Source organism: Heterocephalus glaber, unplaced genomic scaffold (genome assembly GCF_053883595.1).
Source record: "Heterocephalus glaber isolate CG9 unplaced genomic scaffold, H.glaber_assembly_v1.0 deba00000809, whole genome shotgun sequence".
Classification (NCBI taxonomy): domain Eukaryota; kingdom Metazoa; phylum Chordata; class Mammalia; order Rodentia; family Bathyergidae; genus Heterocephalus; species Heterocephalus glaber.
Window position 1 is genome coordinate 2,099,800 of NW_028258163.1, and position 26,833 is coordinate 2,126,632.

The 26,833-nt window shown below is 38.9% G+C and overlaps 1 protein-coding gene and 1 pseudogene across 29 annotated transcripts in view; one reads left to right on the forward strand and one right to left on the reverse strand.

The window, feature by feature from the left end:
- Positions 1–26,833, forward strand: part of Ttbk2 (tau tubulin kinase 2) — a 162,249-nt gene that overhangs the window by 33,996 nt on the left and 101,420 nt on the right. For 7 of the 29 annotated variants that reach the window (XM_087207368.1, XM_087207365.1, XM_087207376.1 and 4 more), the window contains exons 2-5: positions 4,982–5,117; positions 9,153–9,253; positions 10,797–10,932; positions 12,534–12,681. In XM_087207368.1, coding sequence (XP_087063494.1) covers positions 5,049–5,117; positions 9,153–9,253; positions 10,797–10,932; positions 12,534–12,681 — 454 coding nt within the window. In that variant the 5' untranslated portion in view covers positions 4,982–5,048. Of the gene's footprint in view, positions 1–4,979; positions 5,118–6,615; positions 6,749–9,139; positions 9,254–10,796; positions 10,933–12,533; positions 12,682–16,385; positions 16,469–26,833 lie in introns of those variants that run through there. The other 22 variants (XM_087207371.1, XM_087207373.1, XM_087207372.1 and 19 more) reach the window with 13 other exon arrangements.
- LOC101714117 (14-3-3 protein epsilon pseudogene) lies at positions 22,985–23,881 on the reverse strand (annotated as a pseudogene).

Here is a 26,833-nt window from a genome sequence, read left to right on the forward strand (position 1 = left end):
TCACTAGCTCAGTTCTTCAACACAGTGTTTACTGTAAACTGGGTTCTTAGAAGGAACTAGTTAATTCACATTATAATTTCCTTGAAATTATGGATCTTAGTAGGAGATGGGGTGCATTCCATGCTGCCTGAAGAAATTCATTCTACGTCCAAAGTCGCAGTTTGTGGTCTATTCTTGATTTTTATCAGTATGGCCAGTCACTCTGTCTCAGTTCTATCCACTAGCTGGGTGCCTTAGTCGTAAGCTAAATAAACTACCTTCTACAATATCTTTAGTTTCCACACTGAGACTTTCTCTCTGATCACTTCTGGGGTATACAGCTTCGCTTATAGTAGCTGGTTTAAAGTCTTTGGCCACTAAGTCCTGAATCTGTCATCTTGGTGCCTACATCTGTTGATTACCCTTTCGTATGTAAGTTGAGATTTTCCTGGTTCTTAATATGGTTGATAATTATGGATTGCATGCTTAACATGTAAAAAATTATTTTTTGAGATTTTAATCTTATTTAAATTCTATGGAAAATATTGATATTTTTGTTTTAGTTACCCAATTATGTTCATATTGCAAGTTCTGACTAGCCTTCCATATTGTTTGTTTTTAATACCAGCTAAATTTTCAAAGCTTTTGCAGTGATATTCAGATCTCTGCATTCCTGAATGGCCAGTCAGAACTGGGCTTTGACTCAAAGTGTTACTTGAGGGGGGCGGGGATTTAGCTCAGTGTTGCCGCTGCCTGCCTCGCATGCACAAGGACCCAAGTTCGATCTTTGGTACCAAAAAAAAAAAAGCCTTAGTTGGATTCTTGAGGTTAGCATGTGCTGTTCACTGTCAGATCATTTAATGATGTGAAGATTGGTCAAGATTGCTAAATGGTATCTGTCTCACCCATCCATTACCATTGGCCACCTTAGTTGGGCACCATAGTCCCAACTGCCTTGAAGGCAGAGCTGCGCAGGAGTCTCACTTAAGTCCAGGAGTTCAAGAACAACTTGGGCAACATAATCAGACCTTGTCTTAAAAATAAACAGCTGGACACTCATCCCATCGTCCTTGCCACTTTGTGCTGCAGCTCTGGAGTTCTCTTTCCTGGAGCATCTTTAGTTGTGCAGTCCTGGCTGCCTCAGTGTCCCAAATGAATGCAAAATGTTTACCTTCTGTGGTCAGTTTGACTTTGGCGAGGAGCCAGAAGTCGCAGGGTGCCATGGTGAATAAGGGGGATGATGACACAGTGGCATGTTCTTATGAGCTGCCTTTCTGCTGGATGGCAACTGGCAGCAGCACTCTGGTTTTTTGTTTTGTTTTTGCGGTAAGGGGGATCGAACTCAGGACCTTGCGCTTGCAAGGCAGGTGAGGTGCCACTGAGCTAAATCCCTGGCCCGCAGCACTCTGCATTTTTGATCACATTTCTAAAGTCATTCATACAAGTGGACCTCTAGAACTGCTCAGAGAGTGGCAGGGAGATGGGACGAGTGTTTTTGAAGCAAGCAGGAGTATTATGAGGGGAATTCATGGCAAGGTGTCTTTTACTATAGTAAAAAAATTTCGAAAATGTTAAAAAAATAACAATAAACAGCTGGATATGGTGGCTTATACTGTAATCCTAGCTATTCAGGAGGCTGAGGCAGGAGGATTACAAAATTGAGTGCTGCCTGGATAGTTTGGTAAGACCTTTTCTCAAAATAAAAAAGAACTGGGATGTACCTGGTACTGCAAAAACTAACAAATATATCAACTGGCCGTTGATCTGGATAGTTTTAGTAGACACTGATAGTCATTTACCTAGATTATTAGATGCTACAAAATAATGAATTTCAAATTCTGTACTTGAAGTATTGGTTTCCTTGAAATACAATTAATACGAGAAAGAAAGACTAAGTGCTTGATTTATTTTCTCTTTATATTCAGGGTAATAAATTGATACTTCAGCAATTATTTGTAACATTTAAACTTTTTTGGGGGACATTATTATGAATTCATAGATTTTTGTATATTCTATCATTTCAGTCCATTACAGTTACTGTTTCTGATTCTCAAATTTCCCTGTCTTTAATCTTGTTAGTCTCTTCCTTGTCTCCTTGTCTTGGAGATAGGTGGACTTAGCTGCCATGCAGATAATGAAATTGAAGCTTCAGCATTCTTTATTTGCATGGGCCCGTGCAGAGGCTTTGGGGTCAAGGCTTTAGGAATTGGTCATACAGTTTTGTAAAATTTACGAAAGTGAGATTTTTGACAGGTGAGTTGATTAATATTTAATATAAGCTTCAAGCTCCACAAAACCTGGGCCTGATGGGAGTGTTTGATGTGTTCCTAGTCTTAAGCAACAACAGAATTCTAGCCCCATCTTGAACAGTTCCCATCCCAGTCTTAGGGTTACTATATTCTCCAAGGAGCCTTGGTTCTTTTTCTGAGGGAAAGGATAATTTGAACCCTTAATTTATAGATCAGGGATACTTAATGCTACTTCACTTGCTTCTAAGGCTTCTCAATAGTTAGAGTTGTAAAATACATATTTAAATAAAGGTCATGGGGCCAGGGATTTAGCTCAGTGGTTTCACTGCCTGCTGCGCAAGCACAAGGACCCGAGTTGTTCGATCCCCGGTACCAAAAAAACCTCAAAACAACAACAACAACAACAACAACAAAACTGGCATAAATAAAGGTCATGATTTTTTCATGTTTTTTAAAAAAAAATAATTTATACACAACTTTATTTATTTTGTTGAGACAGGGTCTTGCTATGTAGTTCAGGCTGGCCTCAAATTTATTGCAATCCTCCTGCCTCAACCTCCAGAGTGCTGGGATTACAGGTGTGTGCCACTACACACAGCTCAAACTGCTGATTTTATTGGGTTTTGGAAATTGTAGCGTTTAAGGATAGTGAAGCAGGAATATTTAGGAATTCATTGGCCTTGTGTTTTGCAGTGTTGTGGCTGTTAATTGATTCATTGACCTTCTGGAGTGGATTACTTATTAGAAGCTATTACTGTCATTATTAATTTGTTTAGAGATAGGTTCTTACTGTGCTGCCTAGTATGGTCCAACCGCTGAGCTCAAGCCTGCTTCATGCCTCAGCCTCCCGAGTATATGGAACTAAGGGCATGCACCAGTAGTGCTAGTCATATCTATTATTGATAGACTGGAATAGACTTTTTTTAAGACAGAGTCTCACCATGTAGTTCAGGCTCGAACTACATAGGCTTGAGGTGTGTACTACCATACCTGGCCTGGAATGGGTTAAAAGCCATTTTCTTTTTTGTTTTTGAAATGGGGTCTCTCACTATGTAGTCCAGGCTGGCCTTGAACTGGAATTGATCCTCCTCCCTTAGCCTCCCAAGTGCTGGGATTGTAGGTGTGCAGGACCACACCCTGAAAGCCAGCTTTGTTTTGCTCATCACTTGTCACTATGTTGTTTCTTGAATTTGGAGTATAGAAAATTTCTTTTGTCATATGTAAAACATTTACATGGTTCCAAAAATGAAAACTATATCATATATTCAGAGAAATATGGCTTCCATCCTAATCCCCTTTATCTCTTCGCCTTCCTTCCTTCCTTCCTTCCTTTCTTTCTTTCTTTCTTTCTCCCCCCCCCCCCCCCATTTTGTGGTCCTCAGGACCTTGCACTTGGGAGGCAGGTGCAGCACCACTGAGCAGAAATTCCCGGCCCTCTCATCTCCCCTTTCTATTGAGTAAACTTTGGTAAACAATTTGCAGGCCATATTTGACCAACTACCATTTCCCCCTGTAAATAAAGTTTGTTGGGACTCAGCCAAAGAAATCATCTGTGACTTTTGTTTTTTAATTTACACTTTTTTTTGGTACCGGATTGAACTCTGGTCCTTGTACTTGCGAGCCGGGCAGCAGAACCACTGAGCTAAATCCCCGGCCCATCTATGACTTCTTTTGTGTTGCAATAGCAGAGTTGAGTAGTTATGACAGTACATGGTCTATAGAGCCTAAAATACTCCTTCTGAGCATCCAGGGAAAAGACTTTCCTACTCTTGTTATTGAGAATCATTTTCAGCTCTTTCTGGCCTATCCCCCCTTCACCCCCCTTTTTTTTAACAAAATAAGCAAATACATATATTCAAAATTTACTTCACTTTTACTCGAAAGGCAGTGTACTATAATTTAGGCATCTTGCTGCACAGTGTTTCCTGAAAATCACTCTGTATCTCTCCCATTCCTGGTCTAGGTTATAGTTTTCATCTCCTTTAGGCTATTTCTGCTCTTCATATTCTACAGGTATACTGTTCTTTTTACTATTATTCCTTTTCTTTTATAATTTTATTGTATAGAGTTTAATCAGAGGGCCTTTTTCTACGTTCACATTTATCTCCCATGCATTTTAGGTGCATTTTGTAACATTAGAATTTTGCTAGCTCTAAAGAACCAGGCATGGTGGCGCACACCTGTATTCCCAGCACTTGGAGGGCTGAGAGAGGAGGATCATGTGAGTTCGAGACCCTGTCTCAAAACACCAAAAAAAAAAAAAAAAGCTCTAATGATGTTAAACTGTTCTAACCTTTTAACTATAAACTGCTGTAAGTTAAGTACCAGGTCTTTATAGCACCGTGTTGTACTCGGGCTGAAGTCTGTCTGGATCAAGAGCTATTGACTCCATGCTTGCTCTATAATCCACAGTCTTGGTTATTGTAAATATTATAATATCTATGTGGTAACAGTGTTTTGTAATCGCCAGGCATCTGTAGTAATGTGCTTTTTAAAAATATGGATTAAGGGCCTGGGGATTTAGCTCAGTGGTTCTGCCACCTGCCTCGAAAACACAAGGTCCTGAGTTCGATCGCCTGTACCAAAACAAAAAAAAAGAATAAAATATGCATTAAGTGACTGTTGGAACAGTTTGTTCCCCTCACTGTTTCCCTTAAAGCAACCTAATTAATATATAGGATTAATGGTGCTTCTTGATGCTAGAATGTTGTGTTAATTAACCCTGAGAAGCTGCTGCTGTTTTTTTGTTACAGGTTAAATGGAAACCACCTTTGGGAGCTGGATGCCCGTGTAGCTGTTCTACCACAGCAGTGTTTTGCAATGAGTGGGGGAGGAGAGCAGCCAGACATCCTCAGTGTCGGAATCCTGGTCAAAGAAAGATGGAAAGTGGTGAGTGTACAGCTGGGGGTGGCACATGGAGGGTGTCATCTTTGGTACCCTGATCAAAACTGCTATAGTAGTTCATTAGGAAATAGTGCCTACATTGCTTATCTACTTAAAGCAGGTATATTCATATCGTTTCCTGTAATTAAGCTGTTTATATTCATATAATACTATATTTTCCTAACATGCAGTAGTTAATATGTGTACTTATAAAAAGAACAAATAAGAAAAATACGGTGTTTAAAAGTATGATGAACATCTCCTTCCCTGTTCTGAAGCAGTCTTTAACAGTCTTTCTTCTGTATATACTTCAGTCCTTTTCTTTAAATGGTAAGGATTTCTTTTTTAAAGCTTAATCGTGATACTATTATCACATCTAAAAAGGTAATTTTTTTTTAGTACTGGGATTGAACCCAGGACCTTCCACACTGACCTGCATCCCAGGCCCTTTTGTGTTTTATATTTTGAGACGGGGTCTTGGTGAGTAGCTAACTTGCCCAGGCTTGTGATAGAACTTGTGATCCTACTGTCTCAGCCTCCCGGAGTGCTGGGATTACAGGCCTGTACCATCACTTGGCTGAAAAGGAATAATATCTTAATATCCCTAAATATCCTTTCAGTTTCCATATTTTACAGGTTGTTTTATAAATTGTTTTTAACAGTTTGAATCTAGGTTCAGGAAGATCTATATACTGCAACTGGTTGACATTACTTAAATTTCTTTTATTTATTTATTTTTTACTTAAGTTTTATTTACTTATGCATCTGTTTATTTGAGACAGGGTCTCACTATGTAGCCCAGGCTGGCCTTGAACTCACAGCTATCCTCCTGCCTCAGCCTCCCTACTTAAGTTTCTTTTGAATTTAAATTCCTGTCTCTCTGTCTTTCTTTCTTCTCCCTCCCTCTGTCCCTTTGTTCATCCCTCTTTTTTTTTTCCTTACAATGACTTAGCAAAGAAACTAGGTAATTTGTCTGTAGAATTCCTCCATTGTTTGGGTATTACTGACTGCTTTCATGAGGTGCTGACATATTTTTCTGACTCACGTATGTCATGTAAATTGGCACTTACACCTAAATGTTTGATGAGATCTGAGTTAGGTGTTGTGTTTTGGGTTTTTTTTGGTACTGGGGATCGAATGCAGGGAATTGAATGCAGGACCTTGCGCTTGCAAGGCAGGCACTGGAACCTCTGAGCTAAATCCCCAGCTGAGTTAGGTTTTTTGTTTGTTTGTTTTGGTTGTAATTTTTTTGAGACAGGGTGCAGACTGGGCTCGAACTCATGATGATACTCCTGCCTCAGCCTCCTGAGTTCTGGGATCACAGGTGTTTGGCATTATGTCTGGCAGGTTTTTTCTTTTCTATGGTGGGCTTCCCCCTTATAAATGTATCATGAGCTTTTGATAGGAGGCCTGTAGTGTCTTATTGTCCATCTTTTTTGTGATGTTAGTAGCTATTGATGAGCTTTGCAAATTATTGATATTCTATCATTCTTTCAATTATTAGTTGAGATACATCTACAAAGAAAAATTTTCTGTAATCAACTATTTGATTATTGGGAGATACAATTTGATTAGGAAAGCAAGATAAATTTGTGCTTCTTTTACTTAGTTCTCCAGCATCCTCCAAAAGTAGCCAGGTGAGTTTTTTAGTATAATTAAAATTTTGTGGGTTTAAACATTCCATGTGTTTTTGTTCATTGTAGTTATTATCCTATAGATGTTCAAATGTCTCATTTGACTTTGGGAATATCCTTCAAATTATTACCTGAATTACTTTGATATGGTGTTCTTAAGTCTTTTAATGGCTTTCTTGGCCTAGACCTGGAATTGACCATCTTACTAAGACTACTGTTTTGAGGCTGGGGGTTTAGCTCAGTGGTTTTGCTGCCTGCTGCAGAAGCGCAAGGACCCGAGATTGATCCCTGGTACAAAAAAAAAGACTACTGTTTTGCTTTTTCTTTTCTTTCTTTTGGTTTTTTGATTTCTTTTTTTTTTTGGTCTCGCTATTCAGGCTGCCTTGAACTCACTGTGTAGCCTGGGCTGGCTTCAAACTTGCAGCAGTCCTCCTGCCTCAGACTCCTGAGTGCTGGGATTACAGGCATGCACCACCACGCCTGGCATGTTTGTTTGCTTTGAGACAAGATCTCCACTATACCTGGCAAGAGTACTCTTTTTAAATGAGCTGTTTTTGTTTTTGGTTATTTTAAGTATTTTTATTGCTACTCAGTTTTTTGCCAACCAAAGTTTTATTCCACTAGCACCCTCTATCAACAGAGGGAAAAAGTCTATATATATTCATTCTTCCAATACTGGATATTGACCCAAGGGCCTCACACAGGCAAGGCATGCATTCTTCCACTGAGCTACATCCTCAACCCTTTTCTTTTTTCTTTCTTTCCTTTATCTTTTCTTTTTTTTTTGGTACCGGGGATTGAACTCGGATCCTTGCGCTTGTGCAGCAAGTGGCGAAACCACTGAGCTAAATCCCCAGCCCGCCTTTATCTTTTCTTTTTTGGAAGAAGCAATACAAATTATTTTTTCTTTATTTCAGTATATACTGGGCCAGGGATTTAGCTCAGTGGTTCCGCTGCCTGCCTTGCAAGCACAAGGTCCTGAGTTCCATCCCTGTTACAAAAAAAATATATCTATATATCTATATATCTATATATCTGTATATCTATATATATATATCTGAGTAAGTCAGTAGGCTTTGAAAATTTGATTGACTATAAAAACCATGTCATGATTATTGATTAGTACAAGGAAATTATAACAAGTTGCTAACATTTTATGTAGGTCAGACATGAATGTTACTTTGGCAAGAGCATCTTACTAAGTTCTGTGGTGAAGGTTGGCTATTCTTTATGGAAACATCAAAAGGTGACAAGTAAAGATCTGTATGGCACGGCACCCTTGTCTTCATAATTAAAGCTAATTAATTTTTGGAACTTATCCCTCAGATTGGAAGACAGAATGACTTTTGTGGGGGGTCCTGGGGATTGAACTCGGGACCTTGCACTTGCAAGGCAGGTGGCAGAACCATTGAGCTAAATCCCCAGCCCCAGAATGACATTTTTCATGAGAAATCATATGCAAGTTATTAAGAGTAGTGCCTAAGTTATCTGTTGTTATCTGTGAGCTAGATCAGAACAGAGGCTTAAAAAAATCATTTCATTTTGTGAACTAGAAATTAGGGATAACAGACTGGGTGATTTGTCTCTGACCTTTGAGGCATAGTAGCATTGGTTGCATGGATTTCCAACCATTCCCAAATGGCTTCTTTGCTCCCTTATTTGGAACTTTGGATTCTTTAGTGCTCTCACTCACCCCAGTTTAGTGGCTCATTTTCTAGGGAATCTCCTAGGCTGTGACTTCCCAGGATGATACATTTTATATGGTGGCTTACTTTCCTGGAAGCAGAAACTGCAAGGTGGGTTCAGTGCTCTTCTCAGAACTCACACTGTATGTTCTTCTGTTGATTAAAGCAGTCACAATATTGACCCAGATTTAATGAGAAGGGAAATCAGACTCTACCTCTTGATGGGTGAGTAGCAAGGTCACATTTTCTTCTTCAAGAGAAAGGGCATCTCACAGTTAAAGAATGGGCATGGTGATATTGTGGTGGCCATCATTGGAAAATACACGCTGCCACAACCTTGCCTTTATTTCTTAATCTGTGTACCCTGTAGTACTAAACTGCTTGTGTTTCTTTGCCTAAGAAGCTTTGTTATGTCTTAGGGCTTTGTCCAACTAATAAAAAAAATTAATGGTTCTCTTGTTCAGATGGCATCAGAATAGACTATGGAGCAAAATCATTTGCTCCAGCTTAGATGTTTTATTCTGCCATTTGGTAAGGTTTTTTTGAAGTAAGACAGTAAGTCACCTTTCATTGATCCATAATTAGAAGGACATCCTTTTGGTAGTATGTATCAATTATTTTAATATTGTTTTTTGTTGTATTTTTCTTTCTATGTTGTATTTTTCTTTCTCTCTTTCCTTTCTCTCTCTCTCTCTCTCTTTCGACAAAGTCTCACTCTGTAGCCCAAGCTGGCCTTGAACATACAAGGATCCTCCTGCCTCAGTCTGCCTAGTTCTAGGATTGCAAGTGTGCACCACCACACCTGGCTCTGTTTTGCTTTGAGGTAAGGTTTTACTGTGTTGTCCAGTCTGGCCCCAAGTTTCTGGACTCAAGTGATTTCACCTGCTCTAGCCTTCTGACTAGCTGGGACTACAGGCACATGCCCCTGTACCCATCATGAGTTTTTGCCAGTCATAGTGGTGCACACCTGTAATCCCAGCTGTTTGGGAGACTGAGGCAAGAGGGTCTCAAATTCACAGCCAGCTTGAGCACGTCAGTGAAATTCTGTCTCAGAAATAAAAAGGACTGGGGCTGTAGCTCAGTAGTAGAGTTCTTGCCTAGCATATGCAAGCCCTGGGCTGGATCCCCAGTGCTAGGAAGCTAGGAAGAGGGGGAAAACAATCTTAACCCTTTACGACCTATCAAAAACCAATATACTTAACTGAATAGTTTTGGAATTTATTTACTAATCCCAGGTTCATTCTGTAGTTCCTCATAGTATTCCCTTTACCAAACAAAAATAAAGAGCAGTTATGGCCTACACATATGCCAATAACTGTTTTAGAATGGAAACAACATGCATGCCTGTAATCCTAACACTTAAGAGGCTGAGGCAAGATGATCACCATGAGTTCAATTAAAGTGAAGCAAAAATTATATAATTAGCATTTTGCCAAATGTTGTGAGGACATAAATAAGACAGGTGGCCCTGTCTTTGAAGATGCTTACTCTAGTGGAATAGGACATGAAAATTAAGGAACATGAGTTAAAAATCAGTAGAATGATGTAAGTGATATCTGAGGTATGCCCTGATAAAAGTGATTGATTGAGTGATTAAATAGATAATTCCCAGATAAATTTTAGATGACAACTCAGCCTGGATGTGGTAATCAGTGAGCTTCCAGGGGAGAAGTAAGACATGGGTTGGGGTCTCTGGGTAGGTTAGGGCTTAGGAGCCCTTTCCTCTGCTAATGACTTCCTGCATCTTACCACACTCTGTGAGTTTGAGAATATAATGAAATGAAGATGACCTAGTTTCAGGAAAGGGAATAAAACCGATTTTTTGCAGCTTATGATGGCGTACGCTTTAGTCCCATTACTTAGAGGCTGAGGCAAGAGGATCTTAATTTTGAGCCCGGCCTGGGTAATTTAGTGTCTTAGCAAGACTCTGTCTCAAAATAAAAACCAACCAACCAGCCAAAGAAAATAAAAATGATTTCTTACAGCATCTTGCTCGTAGCGTATCACCCAGGTGCTGTTGTTACTAGCTGTTCAGAACTTGCTCATGATAGTCAGAGATCCTGATGTTCCCCAGTTAAACTCACATTTTAACAGGAAGAATATTAAGTGTTTCATGAAAGCACTTAAAGTGATTACAGCTCAGTCTTTCTTCAGTGTGTGATGTGCAGTGAGGTCTGGAGTAATTCAGAGCAGCTTTCTTCCTGTTCTGTGGAGCCTGTTGGTTTCCTTAGAGAGGAGAGCACCTGGTGAGAGGGCAGGGTGCTGGCTGCTTACCTTCCCCACCCACATAGCCAGATTGGTTGTAGAGATGAGTTCAGTTGGCAAAAGAGTCCACAGTTTAAAAAGTCTACCAATAACTGTTTTAGAATGGAAACAACGTGCATGGCTGTAATCCCAGCACTCAGGAGGTTGAGGCAAGAGGATCACCATGAGTTCAAGGCCAGCCTAAACTACATAGTGAGACCCTGTCTCAAAAACAGAAGAAAGAAAACATCAAATCTGGTTTGAGTGACATTTGTGTGAAGTTATTCTTTCAGATACTATATTTTTGCATGTGTGTGTGTGTGTGACATTTCTGATGTTGACTACATTTTTTTAAACAATGACTTGATTATTTAATCAGAATTTAGAAGGATAGATAATTCACACATGAAATTGAACAGTACACTTAAAGGGGGCAAGAGAAAGATTGTATGTTCCTTAAAGAACACTACCAAGCACATTAAAAAAGACTGAAAGTCATTATAGTACCCAGAACTGTACCATCATATGGTACCATGAACTGTCTAATGTCCGACATTTTATTCCTTCAGACAACATGATAAAATCAGTGATACAATAAATGTCCCTATGTTGTGTCCTGGCCATTTCTGTTTGCCTTGATGAACATTAAAATGGTATCATCTGCTTAACAGATTCTGTCTTTATCCTCTCTGCTTTATACTGCCCTGTTAATCTTTTAAACTTGTTTGATTATTCATATCACTAAGGGGTCAAGCATATGTGCTACTCTAATTACATTTAAATACATTTGTTGGGACTTTCTATTTCTCTTTTGTTATAGTTAACTGATGATGGTTTGAGGCCAATTTTAAAAAGAAGTTTCTAGTTTAGGATGCAAAGGCAGCCTGTAGGTCGTGCCACAAGTTTAAATGGTTTTCTGAATTAACATAAAATCTGTTACATGAATCTAAATAGTTAAATTTATATGTATTATTTTTATTTTTCATTGATTCCTTAGTTTTATGCTAAAAATATTCAAAATATGATATGTCCTATTTGTCTGGAGGCAGGTATTCAAGTGAAAATATCTTTTTTTTTCCATTAAGTTTATTGGTACATTTTAGGTATAAAATACAGTTATATTCATCATTGGGATCTTGTACCTTTACATGCTGTACTGTAGACTACATTTTAAATTTGCATATGACTAAAATAATTTCATTACTTTTTAGGGATAGACGTGGGAAAAATTTGATGTTACTTCCAGACATTTGTTTTCTTCTTGCCATATATACAGTTAATTTAACAATGTTGAAATATTTTATTTATTTGTTTTATTTGGTTTTTTGAGACAAGGTCTCACTATGCAGTTCAGGCTGGCCTTGAACTCACTATGTAGCCCAGGCTGGCCTTGAACTTGCAGTGATCCTCCTGCCTCAGCATCCTGAGTGCTGGGATTACAGGCGTGCGCCACCATGTCTGGCTCCTGAAATATTTTATTATAAAATAGGAATAACAAGCTGAATTTAATGACTCATGCCTATAATCCCAGCAGGAGGATTGCAAATTTGAGTCCCACCTTGGCAGTTTAGTAAGACCCTGTCTCAAAAATAAACAAATGGAGGGCCAGGGATTGAGCTCAGCGACACAGCGCCTGCCTGGCAAGGGCAAGGTCCTGAGTTCCTCCGCCTACCAAAAAGCAAAACAGAACAAACAAGGGCTGAGGAGGCAGCTTAGTGGTACAGTGCACCTTGATTTGATCTCCAGTACTGAGAAAAACAAGGATAGTAAAATCATGTTATTTTCTAAATGTGAGAAGTTGATTGATTCTCATGTAGAATCTTCTCATAATTTTGAGTGTGTTCTTATTTTCTGTGCAGTTGAGAAAGATTGGGGGTGGGGGCTTTGGAGAAATTTACGATGCCTTGGACATGCTCACCAGGGAAAATGTCGCACTGAAGGTGGAATCAGCTCAACAACCAAAGCAAGTTCTGAAAATGGAGGTTGCTGTTTTGAAAAAATTACAAGGTAAGCTGATTTGTGCAATTTATAATTTGCATGCTAATTTATTTTTGTCTTCTTAAGCCTGAATTACATTTTCTGCTTATTGAATACTCTGGTATTAGATAGATATAAATATGCTAAGCATTTTTTTCTTGAAAATTTCATCACTAGTTAGTAATAATATCAGTGTGTGATTGCTGAGATTCATTGGACTTTGAGAATTGCTTTTCATGGTTATTAGGGTTGAGTGAAGATCAATTAGCAGAACCACTCTGCTGATTTAGAAAATGTCCTAGTGAACATCACTATTCTGTATTAGAAACATGTACCAAGAAAACAAATCTTAAATCTGCTATGGTAAAATCTGCCATTTAAAAAAAATTAAATAGGCATAATGTACCTTTGAGATGTTCCCACTCATGTCTTTGGATGTTAAACATTCTTGAATCACTTTAAGAAAGTTGCTTTCAAATCATACTGTAGGATGAGTTAAAAATAATACTATCATTATGGGTCCTCATTGATTTCAATTTCACAGGATAATTATTTGTGGTTTGTTTTCATTTTTGAAGTCTATTTAGTACTCTGGTCCCTATATTTTTATAGTTAGTCCTCAGCTTATGAGCATTCCAGTCGCAAACTTTGACAGGAACAGACCTCGAAGTACGAACATTTGTAGATGCGAACAAGTCTGCTGGACATCGTCAGAGCTGTGCTGCTGTGTGCTCGCTGTACAGTGTGATAGTGTACAGCAGTACAGTGCTGAGTCAGAGCCTGGGATGTCTGGAAGCGAGAGGAAACGCAGTGGTGATGTGGAGGGGACTGCTAGGAAGCGCAAAGCGATATACATTGTACATTTGTGTCAGAGACATAGAAGACTCACTTGGTCGGACTATGAATGAATCTGACTTAGGATTGTTCTCCGGGAACGGAACTCTTCGTATATTGGGGACTTACTATATTACACTGTCAAGTAATTTTTTTCTAATGTCAGTCCAGTCTCATATAACCCTGAATACATTGCTAGCTTGTATTCATCTTTGTAATCTGTTTAATGATATGTGGTATTATTAAGATTAAAATGTTTGACTCAAATCAAAACTAAATAGGCATTATTGTCCTTTGCCCTAAGCTTTACAGTTATGCAAGTTTCTCTCCCAGTTGGTTCACCTGATTACAGCATGATGCTAATAAAATTATAATAGCTTAATGGTAATTTTTAGTTTAAACTTAGCTTTTCCACAGCCTGGTAAATCAGGGAGACGTCACTACTAGAAAAATAAAGAATTGGAGAAAGAAGAATAGAGAAAAAGGTGGCTGTCTTAGTTACTTTTCTCACTGCTGAGACAAAATACCCAACACCCAAAGTTAGAGGAGGAAAGATTTATTTGGCTCACAGTTTGTAGAGGTTTCGTAGTCTGCTGGCTCCAAAGCAGGCGGCATGGCAGAAGGGCGTCGCAGAGCAGGCAGGAGGCAGCAAAGACAGTGAGCAGCAACAGCAGCAACCCAGCCTGCCTTTATATTTCACCCAGACTGTCTGCACTTTGGGTGATGCCACCCTCACCGAGGATAGGGCACCCTTCACCCTGCATCACACACCCCACAGATCCAGCCACCTCCGAAGAAAAACCCCACCATGACCATATGAGGCTCTGGAGGGACATGTAGACAGACACAAGCCATAGCAGTGGCTCTTTGTTATCTCACCTTTCTCCTTTTCCCCATTTATCTGGAGTTGCTCCCAACTTAGTGATGCAGAGGACATCAAAAGCTGCAACTGCAGCTGCCTCCTCCCATTGCACACATATACTCACAGTGTGTCAGCTCACTTCATTTAGCTTTCTTCTGCTTGGCCCCTTGGAGATTCTCTGATGAGTCAGGAGACAGTTCTGCAACCCTTTCAGGAGTTCCTGCTGTCAATTTTGACCATGATTTATGCAGGATTCTGTGTGGTAATGTTTAAAGATCAGTGTAGTGTCTTTTATGAATGGAGACTGTTGGATGTTAGTCTTATTTCCTTTTCTCATTTTATTGCCTAAAATGATTTTTGTATTTGAATGGAGTAGGTATTATGATACCCTATTCCTCAGAATCCCTTTCCAAAATGAATAGATGTTTTGGGTTTTTTTTGCTACCGGGGATTGAACTCCATTCCTTGCGGTTGCTCAGCAGGTGGCGAAACCACTGAGCTAAATCCCCAGCCCTTGTATAGGTTTTTTAATCTTCTAGACCATATTTCAGTGAGGTAATTTTTGACTCTCTTCTCTTGGCTTTCTAACTCACATCTTCTGCATACTTGTGCCTTTTAACAACTTCAGCAACAATTTTCTCCCCTTTCCTCTCCTAACTTCCTGTTTTTCTTCATTCCTTCTCTTCTTTGAGTACACTGGAATCAGGACTCTTGAGAACATCTTTATACAAGTGAGCTGTTCATGCTTTCTGGGTACCACAATGACTTAATACCAGGTGACCCCAATGAAAAGCTGAGTTTGTAAGGCAGAGGTGTATAGGATTAGAAACTAGCCCATTATACCATTAGTTGGTTTTAAATGGGTGTTAAATTTTTGAAAGCTGGTATAAGAATTTGTTTCTCTATGAAATAAAAAGATATTTTATGATGATGTTAGCCTGAACCCTAAATTTTGCTCTTTTAATCAATCCTCCTTTTCAAAATTCACACACTGCCTTTTTTAGATTCCCTAGTTCCCGGTTATCTTTCTCGTAGTCTTTCCTGCTCTTAATCCTAGATTTCCTCAGAGCCTGAAAGTTTTCATTACTACTGTCTTCCTCTCTCACTGGCCCTAACATGTGAACCCTTTACTGATTTATTCCATATTTTCTTCTCCATGTTACTCTGAAATATGTAGGTTGAGGACTGCAATTTGTTGTTGAATCAAGCTAGACTCTTCTACTTTACTTGGATTTTAAAATGTATTTGAAAATTTTAGTCACTTGTAACCTAATCCATTTATTTTCTCTAAAGTGTCCTAATAAGTAAAGCCATAAAACTTACTACACTTTTTTGTTTCATAACATCATTGTTCAAAGATACATCTCTCTATAACCATTTATTTCTCTCTTTCTTATTTTTTTAAAAAATATATTTGTATTTGAAACTTTGTGCAAAGGGGTTAAATGCTTCCCTAGACTGTGGAGTTCCTTTTTTTTTTTTTTTTTTTCTTGAGACAGGGTCTCGTTACGTAGTTCAAGCTGGCCTTGAACTTACTATATAGTATATAGCCCGGCCTGCCCTCGAACTCATGGCAATCCTCCTGCCTCAGTGCTGGGACTATAGGTGTGTGCCACCACACCAGGTTTTTGTTTGTTTTTTGAGACAGTGTCTTATTATTTAGTCCAGGCTAGCCTTAAACCATTTTAAGCAAATGTTTTATAGTGATAGCCTATCTATGTGGTATGATTGAAAAATATGATGAATGTTTAAGTTTTAAAAATTTATTATAGTAAAAGACACATTGATTAACTTGCTCAAAATACCCCCCTCACTTCAAACAACACTCATCCCATTGTTCTTACCACTTTCTGAAGCAGTTCTAAGTCCTCTTTTGTGTCTTTACGCTGATATGGCTGCCTTGATGTCCTGCGTCATTTCAAAACATTTACCTTTCATGGTCATTTTTACTTTGGGGAAGAGCCAGAGGTTGCACAGTGCTAGATTGAATAAATAAGGTGGATGAGGACACACTGTCATTTTTTTTTTTTTTTTTTAGACACGGTCTCACTGTGGAGACCAGGCTGGTCTCGAACTCACAGCAATATTCCCGTCTCAGCCTCCAGAGTGCTGGGATTGCAGGTGTGTGCCACCATCCCTGACTTTTTTTTTCTTTGCAGTTTCCTATAATAGAAGTAATGTGTGATAGATCATGAAACTGCATGTTTCTCGGGCCATTTTCTATGCACATCATTTCTTAAATAATAAGTTGTTACAGTAATCAGAGTTCTCCTGGTACAAACTTAGCTGAAACAGTTGCATCAAGGTGAGAAACACAATCAACATTACCTTGATGTTGGATCTTGATGGAGGTGCTATATTCCCATGATGAGAACTGGGTGACTTCCATTGAGAACTCTGAACCTTGGATCAGGATCATAACCACAGACCCAAATTTTATCTCTAGTGATGACACTTTTAAGCTAGCATCCGAAGCAGCACTGTGGTGCATATCCAGTGAAACAAGTTGTCATGATCCATGTTTTATGGCACACTTTAAAACACACCTTGTCAATCATAGCTCACAAGCAAATTGCACCAAACAACTTCACTGTAGTGCTCACTTCGGCAGCCCATATACAAATAACTTCACTGTATTTTTTGATCACACCTCGTAGCTATTACTTCTCCATTTTAATGGTCTCTTATGTTATCACTTTTTTTTTTAAATAAGTACTGTATGGTTTTATTTTCAGTGCTATTTTAAGAGGTAAAAATTTCTGTCCTTTGACTTCAAATCTGATCACTAATAATTCTATAGCACCTATACATAAAATACACACGTATTTCTCCACTCTCTTAAAAATCCTCTGTGCTTTTTCTGTTTGTCTCTTTACCTGCTTGCCCCTGACAACTACTACTAATCCTTTTACTGTGTTCATAGTTTTGCTTTCTCCAGAATGTCATGTTCCTGTAGTTGCAATCATACAGTATTAGCTTTGTTCATGTAGTGATATTCATTTAAGGTTTCTCCACATCTATTTATGGCTTGATAGTTCATTTCTTTTTGTCTTTGAATAATATTCCATTGTCTAAATGTATGAGTTTATACATTCAACTACTGAAGGCAGTTGTGTTAAAAGCTGCTGTAAATGGTCACCTATAGGTTTTGGTGTGGACTTAAGTTTTCAGCTTCTTTGGATAAATACTAAGGAGCATCATTGCCAGATTAGATAAAAGAGAGTATGTTGAGTTTTGTGAACAACTGCCACACTGTTTTCCCAAGTATATGTACCATTTTGAATCCCAGTCAGCAGTGAGTTAGAGTTCCTGCTCTGCATCCTCAGCAACATTTGTTCTGGATTTTGTTTACCTGATAGGCACATAATGAGATCTCTTTATTGTGTTGATTAGCATTTCCTTGATGACCTGATGTTGAGCATTTTTTCCTATGTTTTATTTGCCATCTGTATAGCGTAGATGAGTTGTCAAAGTCTTTGGCCCATTTTTTAATCAGGTTGTTTATTTTCTTACTGAGTTTTTGTTGTTTTTTTATGAGTGCATGTTGGTATTACATGATGATGGAATTTTGAGAAGTTAATATATGCACTTAATATATCTTAATCAAATTCAATACTGTTATGTCCTTCTCCCATTTATCCCCTCTGCCATCTCCAGAAAATGACTCCTGGTTTCCTGTCTTCTTACCTTTATTTTAAATTATTTATTTTTTCTTTTTTTCCCTTCTTTTTTTCACAGTTTTTTTTTTTTGGTACCAGTGATCGAACTCAGGACCTTGCGCTTGCGAGGTAGGCCTGGTGCCACTGAGCTAAACCCCAGCCCTTTTTCTTTTTTTAAAAATTTTACTTCTTTCTTTTTTTATTTTATTGGTACATTTTAGGTATACAATATAATGACATTCATCACTGGAAATTTGCACCTTTACATAGTCTCTCTTGGTTCTTATTTTTCCCCCTTCCCCTGCCCTCCCTTCAACCCCTCCATCCCTCCCTATTTACAAACACTTTGTTTCCATTGTTTTCATTTTCTCACAGTGATTCAATTCCCTTCTTTCCTTTCCCTTACCCTTCCCACTTCCCCTTCCCCTTTGCCACTTTTCTTCCTATTTCACATTCTCTATTATACCTTTTAGGCCTTATTTACACATTCAGTTTCTCACTGCAGAGAAACTATTTGGTATTAAAACGTGTGTTCTATTTATTTCACTTAAGAGTATTGCCTCAATGTGCATCCACTTAGCTATAAATGTCTCTAATTTCTCATTGTTTATGGCGGAGTAGTCCTCCATTTTATGAAAAAAACACATTTTCTTTATCCAGTCTCCAGTTGATGGGCATTTGGGCTGTTTCCAAGTTTTCTCTATTACAAACTGTGCTGCTATGAACATGGGCGCACATATATCACTGTGGTATGATTCTTTTAATTCCATGGGGGAAGATCCCCAGCAGTGGAATAGCAGGGTCAAATGGGACTTCCAGTCCTAGTTCTTTGAGGTATCTCCATACTGATTTCCACAGTGGTTGCACCAGTCTGCACTCCCACCAGCAGTGGAGCAGGGTTCCTCTTTCCCCACAGCCCCGCCAGCATTTGTTATTGGTTGATTTCATGACAGCAGCCATTCTTTCTGGAGTGAAGTGGAATCTCAGCGTTGTTTTCATTTGCATCTCTCAAATGACCAGTGATGTTGAACATTTTTTCACGCATTTATTTGCCATTTCTACTTCTTTGTGTGAGAAATGTCTGTTCATTTCAGATGCCCATTTTCAGATTAGGTCTTTAAATTTAGGAGGTCTGATCTTTTTAAGTTCTTTATAGATTCGAGATAGTAGACCTTTGTCTGAGGAAGAGCAGGTGAAGATTTTTTCCCACATTGTGGGTTGTCTCTTCACACTGTTGGTGGTTTCTCTTGCTGTGCAGAAGCCTTTTAATAAGAAGAGATCCCATTTGTTGATTGTGCTAGTTCACGAGCAACTGAGGTTTTGTTCATAAAATCTTTTCCTACACTGATGTCTTCAAGGGTTCTACCTAACCTCTGTTCCAACTGGTTCAGAGTTTCTATTTTAATATTTAGATCTTTAATCCATTTTGATTTTAGTTTAGTGCATGGTGAGAGATATAGGTCTAGTTTTAATCTTTGGCAAGTTGAAGCCCAATTTTTCCAGCACCATTTATTAAAGAGGCTATCTTTCCTCCAGTGAGGGTGTTTGGCTCCTTTGTCGAAGATGAGATGGCTGAGTGTGTCTGGCGTTGTTTCTGCATCTCCTAATCTGTTCCACTCGTCCTCAGGTCTGTTTCTTTGCCAGTACCATGCTGTTTTTATCACAGTAGCTTTGTAGTATAGTTGCAGGTTGGGGATTGTGATACCCCTTGCCATGTCTCTGTTACCTAGAATTGCTTTTGCTATTCTGGGTCTCTTGTTGCTCCAAATGAATTTTTGGATTGTTTTCTCAAGGTGTGTGAAGTATGCTGCTGGGATTTCAGTTCGGATTGCATTGAATCTATATAGCAGTTTTGGAAGTATGGCCATTTTCACTATATTAATCCTTCCTACCCAGGAACAGGGAATGTCTTTCCATTTTCTGATATCACCTTCAATTTTCAGAGTGCTATAGTTTTCAGAGAAGAGGTCTTTGATTTCTTAAGTTGATTCCTAGGTATTTCAGTTTCTTAGATGCTATTGTGAAAGGAATTATTTTCCCTATTTCTCTCTCAGTGAGTCTGTCATTGGTGTAGAGGAAAGCTGTTTATTTTTGTGTGTTGACCTTGTATCCAGCTACTCTACTGAATTTGGTTTTTAAGTCTATAAGACATTTGGTGGAGTTCTTGGAGTGTTCTATATAGAGTATCATGTCATCTGAAAATAATGACAATTTGACTTTTTCATTTCCTGTCTTTATTCCATTTCTTTCTCTTGTCTAATGGCTGTGGGTAATGTTTCCAAAACTATATTGAAGAGGAGTGGTGATAGTGGACATCCTTGTCTTGTTCCTGATTTGAGTGTGAAGGATTTCAGTTTTTGACCATTTAGTATGATATGGGCTGTTGATTTTTCATAGATGGCTTTTATCAGGTTGAGGTAGAGATCATCTATTCCAATTTTTTGTAGAGTTTTTATCATAAATGCGTGTTGGATTTTGTCAAATGCTTTTTCTGCATCTATTGAGATGATCGCATGGTTTTTGTCCTTGGCTCTATTGATACAGTGTATTACATTGATTGATTTTCGTATCTTGAACCATCCCTGCATCCCTGGGATGAATCCCACTTCGTCAGGGTGTATCACCTTCTTGATGATCTTCTGCATTCTGTTTGCTATTATCTTATTAAAGATTTTTGCATCTGTGTTCATTAGTGAGATTGGCCTATAGTTCTCCTTTTCATTTGAGTCTTTCTCTGCTTTGGGGATCAAGGTGATGCTTGTTTCCAGGAATGAATTCAGGACTATTGCTTCCCTTTCAATTTCATTGAAGAGTTTAAACAGTAGTGGCAGTAGTTCCTCTCTAAATGTCTTGTAGAATTCAGCAATGAAGCCATCAGGACTTGGGCTTTTCTTAGTTGGTAAGTTTTAAATTACATTTTCAATTTCATTGGTTGATATTGGGTTGTTCAGAATTTTTAGGTCTTCTTCATTCAACTTTGGTAATTCATATGTATCTAGGAATCTGTCCATTTCTTCTGTGTTGTCCATCTTATTGGCGTATAGGTTCTGGAAGTAGGTATTGATGATCCTCTGGATTTTTGCTGGGTCTGTTGTCATTTCACCCTTTTCATTCCTAATTGCATGGATTTGGGCCTTTTCTTTCCTTTTTCTGACAAGGTTGGCTAAGGGTTTGTCAATTTTGTTTATTCTTTTGAAGAACCAACTCTTGGCTTCATTGATTTTTTGTGGTGTTCTCTTAGTCTCCATTGCATTGATTTCTGCTCTGATCTTTATAATTTCCTCCCTTGTGTGAGTTTTGGGTTTGTCCTGCTCTTCTTTTTCTAGAAGCTTGAGGTTCAGCATGAGGTTGTTTAATTGGGCTCACCCTGTTTTCCTAATATGAGTATTCACTGCTGTGAATTTCCCTTGTAAGACTGCTTTCATTGTGTCCCATAGATTCCGATATGTTGTATTGTCATTGTCATTTAATTGAAGGAACTGTCTGATTTCTTCTTTAATGTCCTCTGTGACCCATTGGTTATTCAGAAGTGTGCTGTTCAATTTCCACGTGTTTATGAAATTCTTGTGGTTCCTTTTGCTGTTGATCTCCAATTTCATGGCACTATGGTCTGATAATATACAAGGGATAACTTCAGTTCCCTTGACTTACTTTAAACATGTTCTATGAACAAGTATGTGGTCTATTTTGGAGAACAACCTGTGTGCAGCTGAAAAGAATGTGTATTCTGATTTTGTGGGGTGGAACATTCTGTAACCATCTGTTAAGTTCATTTGTTCAAGAGTTTGATTGAGTTCTAGTATTTCATTAGTTATTTTCTGTCTAGTTGATCTATCTATTTGTGCCAGTGGCGTATTGAGATCCCCCACTACTATTTTATTAGTGTATATATGACTTTTCATGTTCGTTAGTATTTGTTTTATATAGTTGGGTGCACTAGCATTTGGTGCATATATACTTATGATTGTCATCACTTCCTGTTGGATTGTTCCCTTTACAAGGATGTAGTGTCCTTCTTTGTCTCTCTTAATCAGTGTTGGTTTGAAATCCACTTGATCTGCAAAGAAGATAGGTACTCCTGTTTTTTGGGTTTTTTTTGGTTCCTGTCTCATGGAGTATTGTTTTCCACCCTTTAACTTTCAGTCTATGAGTTTCTTTTTGAATTAAATATGTTTCTTGTATTCATGATATTGTTGGATTTTGCTTCTTTTTTTTTTTAAATTTAGGTTTGTTTTAAGTTTAATGTTAACTCCATGCTGTGTTTCAGTAAGAACAATACAGATTCTGTATCTGTGGCTCCAGTCAGATATCCAGTAGTACAAATTAGGTTCAAGTTAGACATACTGAACAAAAGAGGGTGAGCCAGCGAAAGGGGTGGGGGAGCAGAGGGAGGGGAAAAAGAAACAAAGAACTGAACACGCATGCAGACTTTTCCATACCACCTTCAATGCTAACCTGCTTCAGAGGGAGAGTAAAGTAGGCAAGAATGAGCAGCCACAGATTGTTGAACTGTTACCAGCAGCATGCTTTTTAGCAACATTTCAGCAGAGTTTGAAACACTTTCTACGACAAAACCATTGGAACAAACTCCCCCCAAAATAACCTTTAACCACCTCAAGCTAACACCCAATTAAGTTTAAACATTGGTATAAAATATAATTTAAACAGTTAGAAAAGGGAAAAATGATACCACATATGTTTCTACAGTGTGATCCCTCTCTCTCTTAGATGCATCACCTAGAAGTCTAATGGCTTTCAAGTGTAATTTCCATTTCTGATGGTGATCTTGCTACATCTGGCCCGCAGACAATACAGTAATGCTGAAAAAGCGTCTATGCAGTCCTGTTAGTGTCTTAAAGAACCTAAAAGCTGGGACCAGTAAAATCCACAGAAATTCACTCTTGCCTTTAAAAACTTTTGAAAACTGTTAAAAAAAAAAAAACCCAACAGGGCAGGAACCTAAATTCTGAGACAAATGTGAAAGTCAGATTTGGTGGTTCTCAGTGACAGTGGGGAATCTCCAAGGGGTGGGATGGGGAGGAGTAGGGTGCTCAGAGATGGTTTCTGTTGTTGGCTTTTATGTCTCACTGATTTTCATCTTCCACATCCTGCAGCCAGCGCTTCTTTATTCTGCTCTTCACCATCACCCTGCATGTCTGAAGTCCATAGTGTCAGATTATCACGTAACAATTGCATGATAAGTGTAGAGTCCTTATAGCTTTCTTCACTCAGCGTATCCAGTTCTGCAATTGCAACATCAAAAGCTGCTTTTGCCAACCTGCCGGCACGGTCAGGGGAATTAAGAATTTCATAGTAGAATATGGAAAAGTTGGGAGCAAGACCTAAACGAATGGAATGCGTTGGTGGAAGTTCTGTCATTGCAGTATCACTAGCAGCTTTATAAGCCACTAAGCTGTTCTCTGCACCCTCCTTTCTGTCATTTCCTGTGGCAAATTCAGCCAGATACCTGTGGTAGTCCCCTTTCATTTTATAATAGAAAACCTTGGACTCGCCAGTATTAGCTGCTGGAATGAGGTGCTTGTCCAGTACATCCAGAATGTCACAACAGATTAACTTTAGCTCAGTCTCAACCATTTGCTGATATTCTCGAATCATTTTTAGTTTGTCTTCTCCTCCCTTGTTTTCTTCTTTCTGTTCAGTGCTGCTGATTATTCTCCAGGAGGCTCTTCTAGCTCCAGTCACATTTTTATATGCAACAGATAGGAGGCTTCTTTCTTCAACTGTCAGCTCCACATCCGTTCCTGCTACTTTCTTCATTGATTCAACCATTTCATTGTATCGCTCAGCCTGCTCTGCCAGCTTCGCCTGGTACACCAGATCCTCCCGATCATCCATAGCAGCAGCGGCTCTGGCAGGGTCTCGCGTGACGGATGAAAGCGGATAATGTCTCCGGCTCTCTCACCCTCTCGCTCTGTGTCTGGGCAGCAAAAATGACCTGGATTTTGCTTCTTGACCCATTCTGCCAGTCTGTTTCTTTTGATTGGTGAGTTGAGACCATTAACATTGATGGTTATAACTGATACATACTGACTTATCATTGTCATGACTTCTTTTTGTTGGATTCTCCCCCTTTACATTTAATTTCTTGTCGTGCCCATTGGATTCATTCTGCTGGGTTTCCTGGGGTTGTGATCCTCATTGTCTTTTCCTAGGTTATTGTCTAAAATGTTTTGGAGTGCTGGTTTGATATTCATGAAGTTCCTAAGGTGCTCTTTATCATGAAAGTATCTTATTTCTCCATCCATTTTGAAAGATAGTTTTGCAGGGTACACCAGTCTGTGTTGGAGGCTGTTTTCCTTTAGGGCTTATAATACGTCACTCCAAGCTCTTCTTGCTTTGAGGGTTTGCGTTGAGAAGTCTGCTGTGATTCTGATGGATTTTCCTTTGTATGTGATTTGTTTCTTTTCTCTCACTGCGTGTAGAGCTTTGTTCTTCTATTGGTTTTCTGGAATCTTAACTATTATATGCCTATGTGTAGATTTTTTTTGATCAAGGCTAGCTGGAGTCCTATATGCCTCACTTATCTGTATGTCAAGTTCTTTTCCCCTCCTTGGGAAGTTTTCTGCCATCACTTCTGTGAACAGTTTTTTTATGTCATCTGCACTCTGTCCTGTTTCTTCATTGACTCCAATCAGTCTTATGTTATTCTTGTTTGCATCGTCTAGCAGTTGCTGGATTGATTTCTCATGTTCCCTTACAATTTTAAAGTAATTTTTCTTTTCCTCCTCACTAATTGCAATCTTATGTTCTATATGTGAATTTCTATCCTCACATTGGTTCATTCTGCTGCACAGACTTTCGATGGAGTTTTTAATCTCTTGGAAATCTGTTTGCATCTGTTTTATGGATTGCATTTATTTCCTATGTTGGGATTCCATCATGTTCCTCAGATCCTCTATTTTTTTATCTGTGTCCTCTCTAGATTTATTAATCATGTCTTGCACCATGAGCAAAGTCTTTGCTGTTATCTGAGTAATTATTTCTGATTTCATTTTTCCCAGATCCTCTTTTGTTGCCAGTTCAGAGAGTCCAGGTGGTTGAGTATCAGAGTGTTCCGTCTCGTTTCCCTTTGGGGTTGCTGTAGGTGATCTGGAAGTCTGTTTTTGAGGCTTCTTTATGTGTCTTTTCATTTCCACGGGGGGCGGGGGGATGCTTCTGGCACCTGCTTGACTCACCTTCTCTGCCCTAGGAGCTTGGGATGGCAGCAGGGGAGCTTCCTTCGGGTGCTGGGACCAGCTCAGCTTCTCTGCCCTAGGAGCCTGGGATGGAGGTGGGGAGCTTCCTTCCGGGTGCTGGGACCGACTGAGCTTCACTGCCCTAGGAGCCTGGGATGGAGGTGGGGAGCTTCCTTGTGGGTGCTGGGACCAACTGAGCTTCACTGCCCTAGGAGCCTGGGATAGAGGTGAGGGAGCTTCTTTCCAAGTGCTGGGACCGGCTGAGCTTCTCTCAGTTGCCCATTTTTTGATTGAGTCTTTTATTTTGTGAGATCTGATTTTTTTTTTGCGCTGGGAATTGAACTCAGGACCTTGCACATGTGAGTCAGGTGCAGTGCCACTGAGCTAAATCCCCAGCCCCATGAGGTCTAACATTTTTGAGCTCTTCATTTTCTGTATTAGTCCTCTGTCCGAGAAATAGCTGTATTTTTTCCCATTCTGTAAATGGTCTTTTCACTGTGTTGGTTATTGCTGTGCAGAAGCTTTTTAATTTGCTATGATCCCATTTGTTGATTCTCGGTATTATTTCCTATGCAACTGGCATTTTGTTGTCATTTTGCCTATGCCTATATCTTTAAGAGCTTAACCTATTTTATCTCCAAGCAGATTGTTTCTCTTGGGTCCATTTTGGTTTTAATTTAGTAGATGGTGAGAAATATAGGTCTAGATTCAATTTTCCCAATACCATGTTTTTCTTATGTTTTTGCTTTTGAGACAGGATCTCACTGTGTAGCCTAGGCTGGCCTCAAACTCTCAGTGATCCTCCTGCCTCAGCCTCCCAAGTCCAGGGATTACACCTCTAATACCTCCATCACCATTTATTTAAAGGGCTTTCTTTCTACATCGTATGTTTTTCGGCCCTTTGTCAAAGACCACTTGGCTGAATGGGTCTCAGATTGTTTTTAGTTTCATTGACCCACATGTCACTGACCCCAGTATCCGGCTGTTTTTGTCACTATAGCTTTGTAATATAACTTGAAATCCAGGATTGTAATGCCTTCTGCTTTGCTATTGTTGCTGACAGTTGTTTTTGCTGTTCTGGGTATCTTCTGGTTCCATCTAAATTTTAAGATTATTTTCTCTAGTTCTGTGAGGAATGATGTTAATATTTTGATATTGGGTTCATTATTTTTATGGAGGTTAATTTTTAAAAATTCTTTGTACATTACAGATTTTTTTCTTTGTTTTTACATTCCAGATATTAATCCTCTATCAGAAGAATAGCTTAGCAAAGATTTTCTCCCATTAGATGCATTATATCCTCACTGTGTTGGTGTGTTGGTTGTTCTTTTGCTGTCAGAAGCTTTTCGGTTTGATGGAGTCCTGTTCAGGAAGTCTTTCCTTGTAACTGTGGTTTCAAGTGTTTCCTCCATTTTGTCTTCCAGCAGTTACAGTATTTTTGGTTTCATAATAATCTAAGTCTTTAGTCCATTTCGATTTAATTTTAGTATAGGGCGAGAGACAGGGATGTAGTTTCAGTTTTCAGCATCTGGCTGTCCAATTTTCCAAGCACCATTTATTACAGAAACTGTCTTTTCTCCAGCATATATTTGTGGCCCCTTTGTCAAAAATCACATGATTGTAGGTGCAGG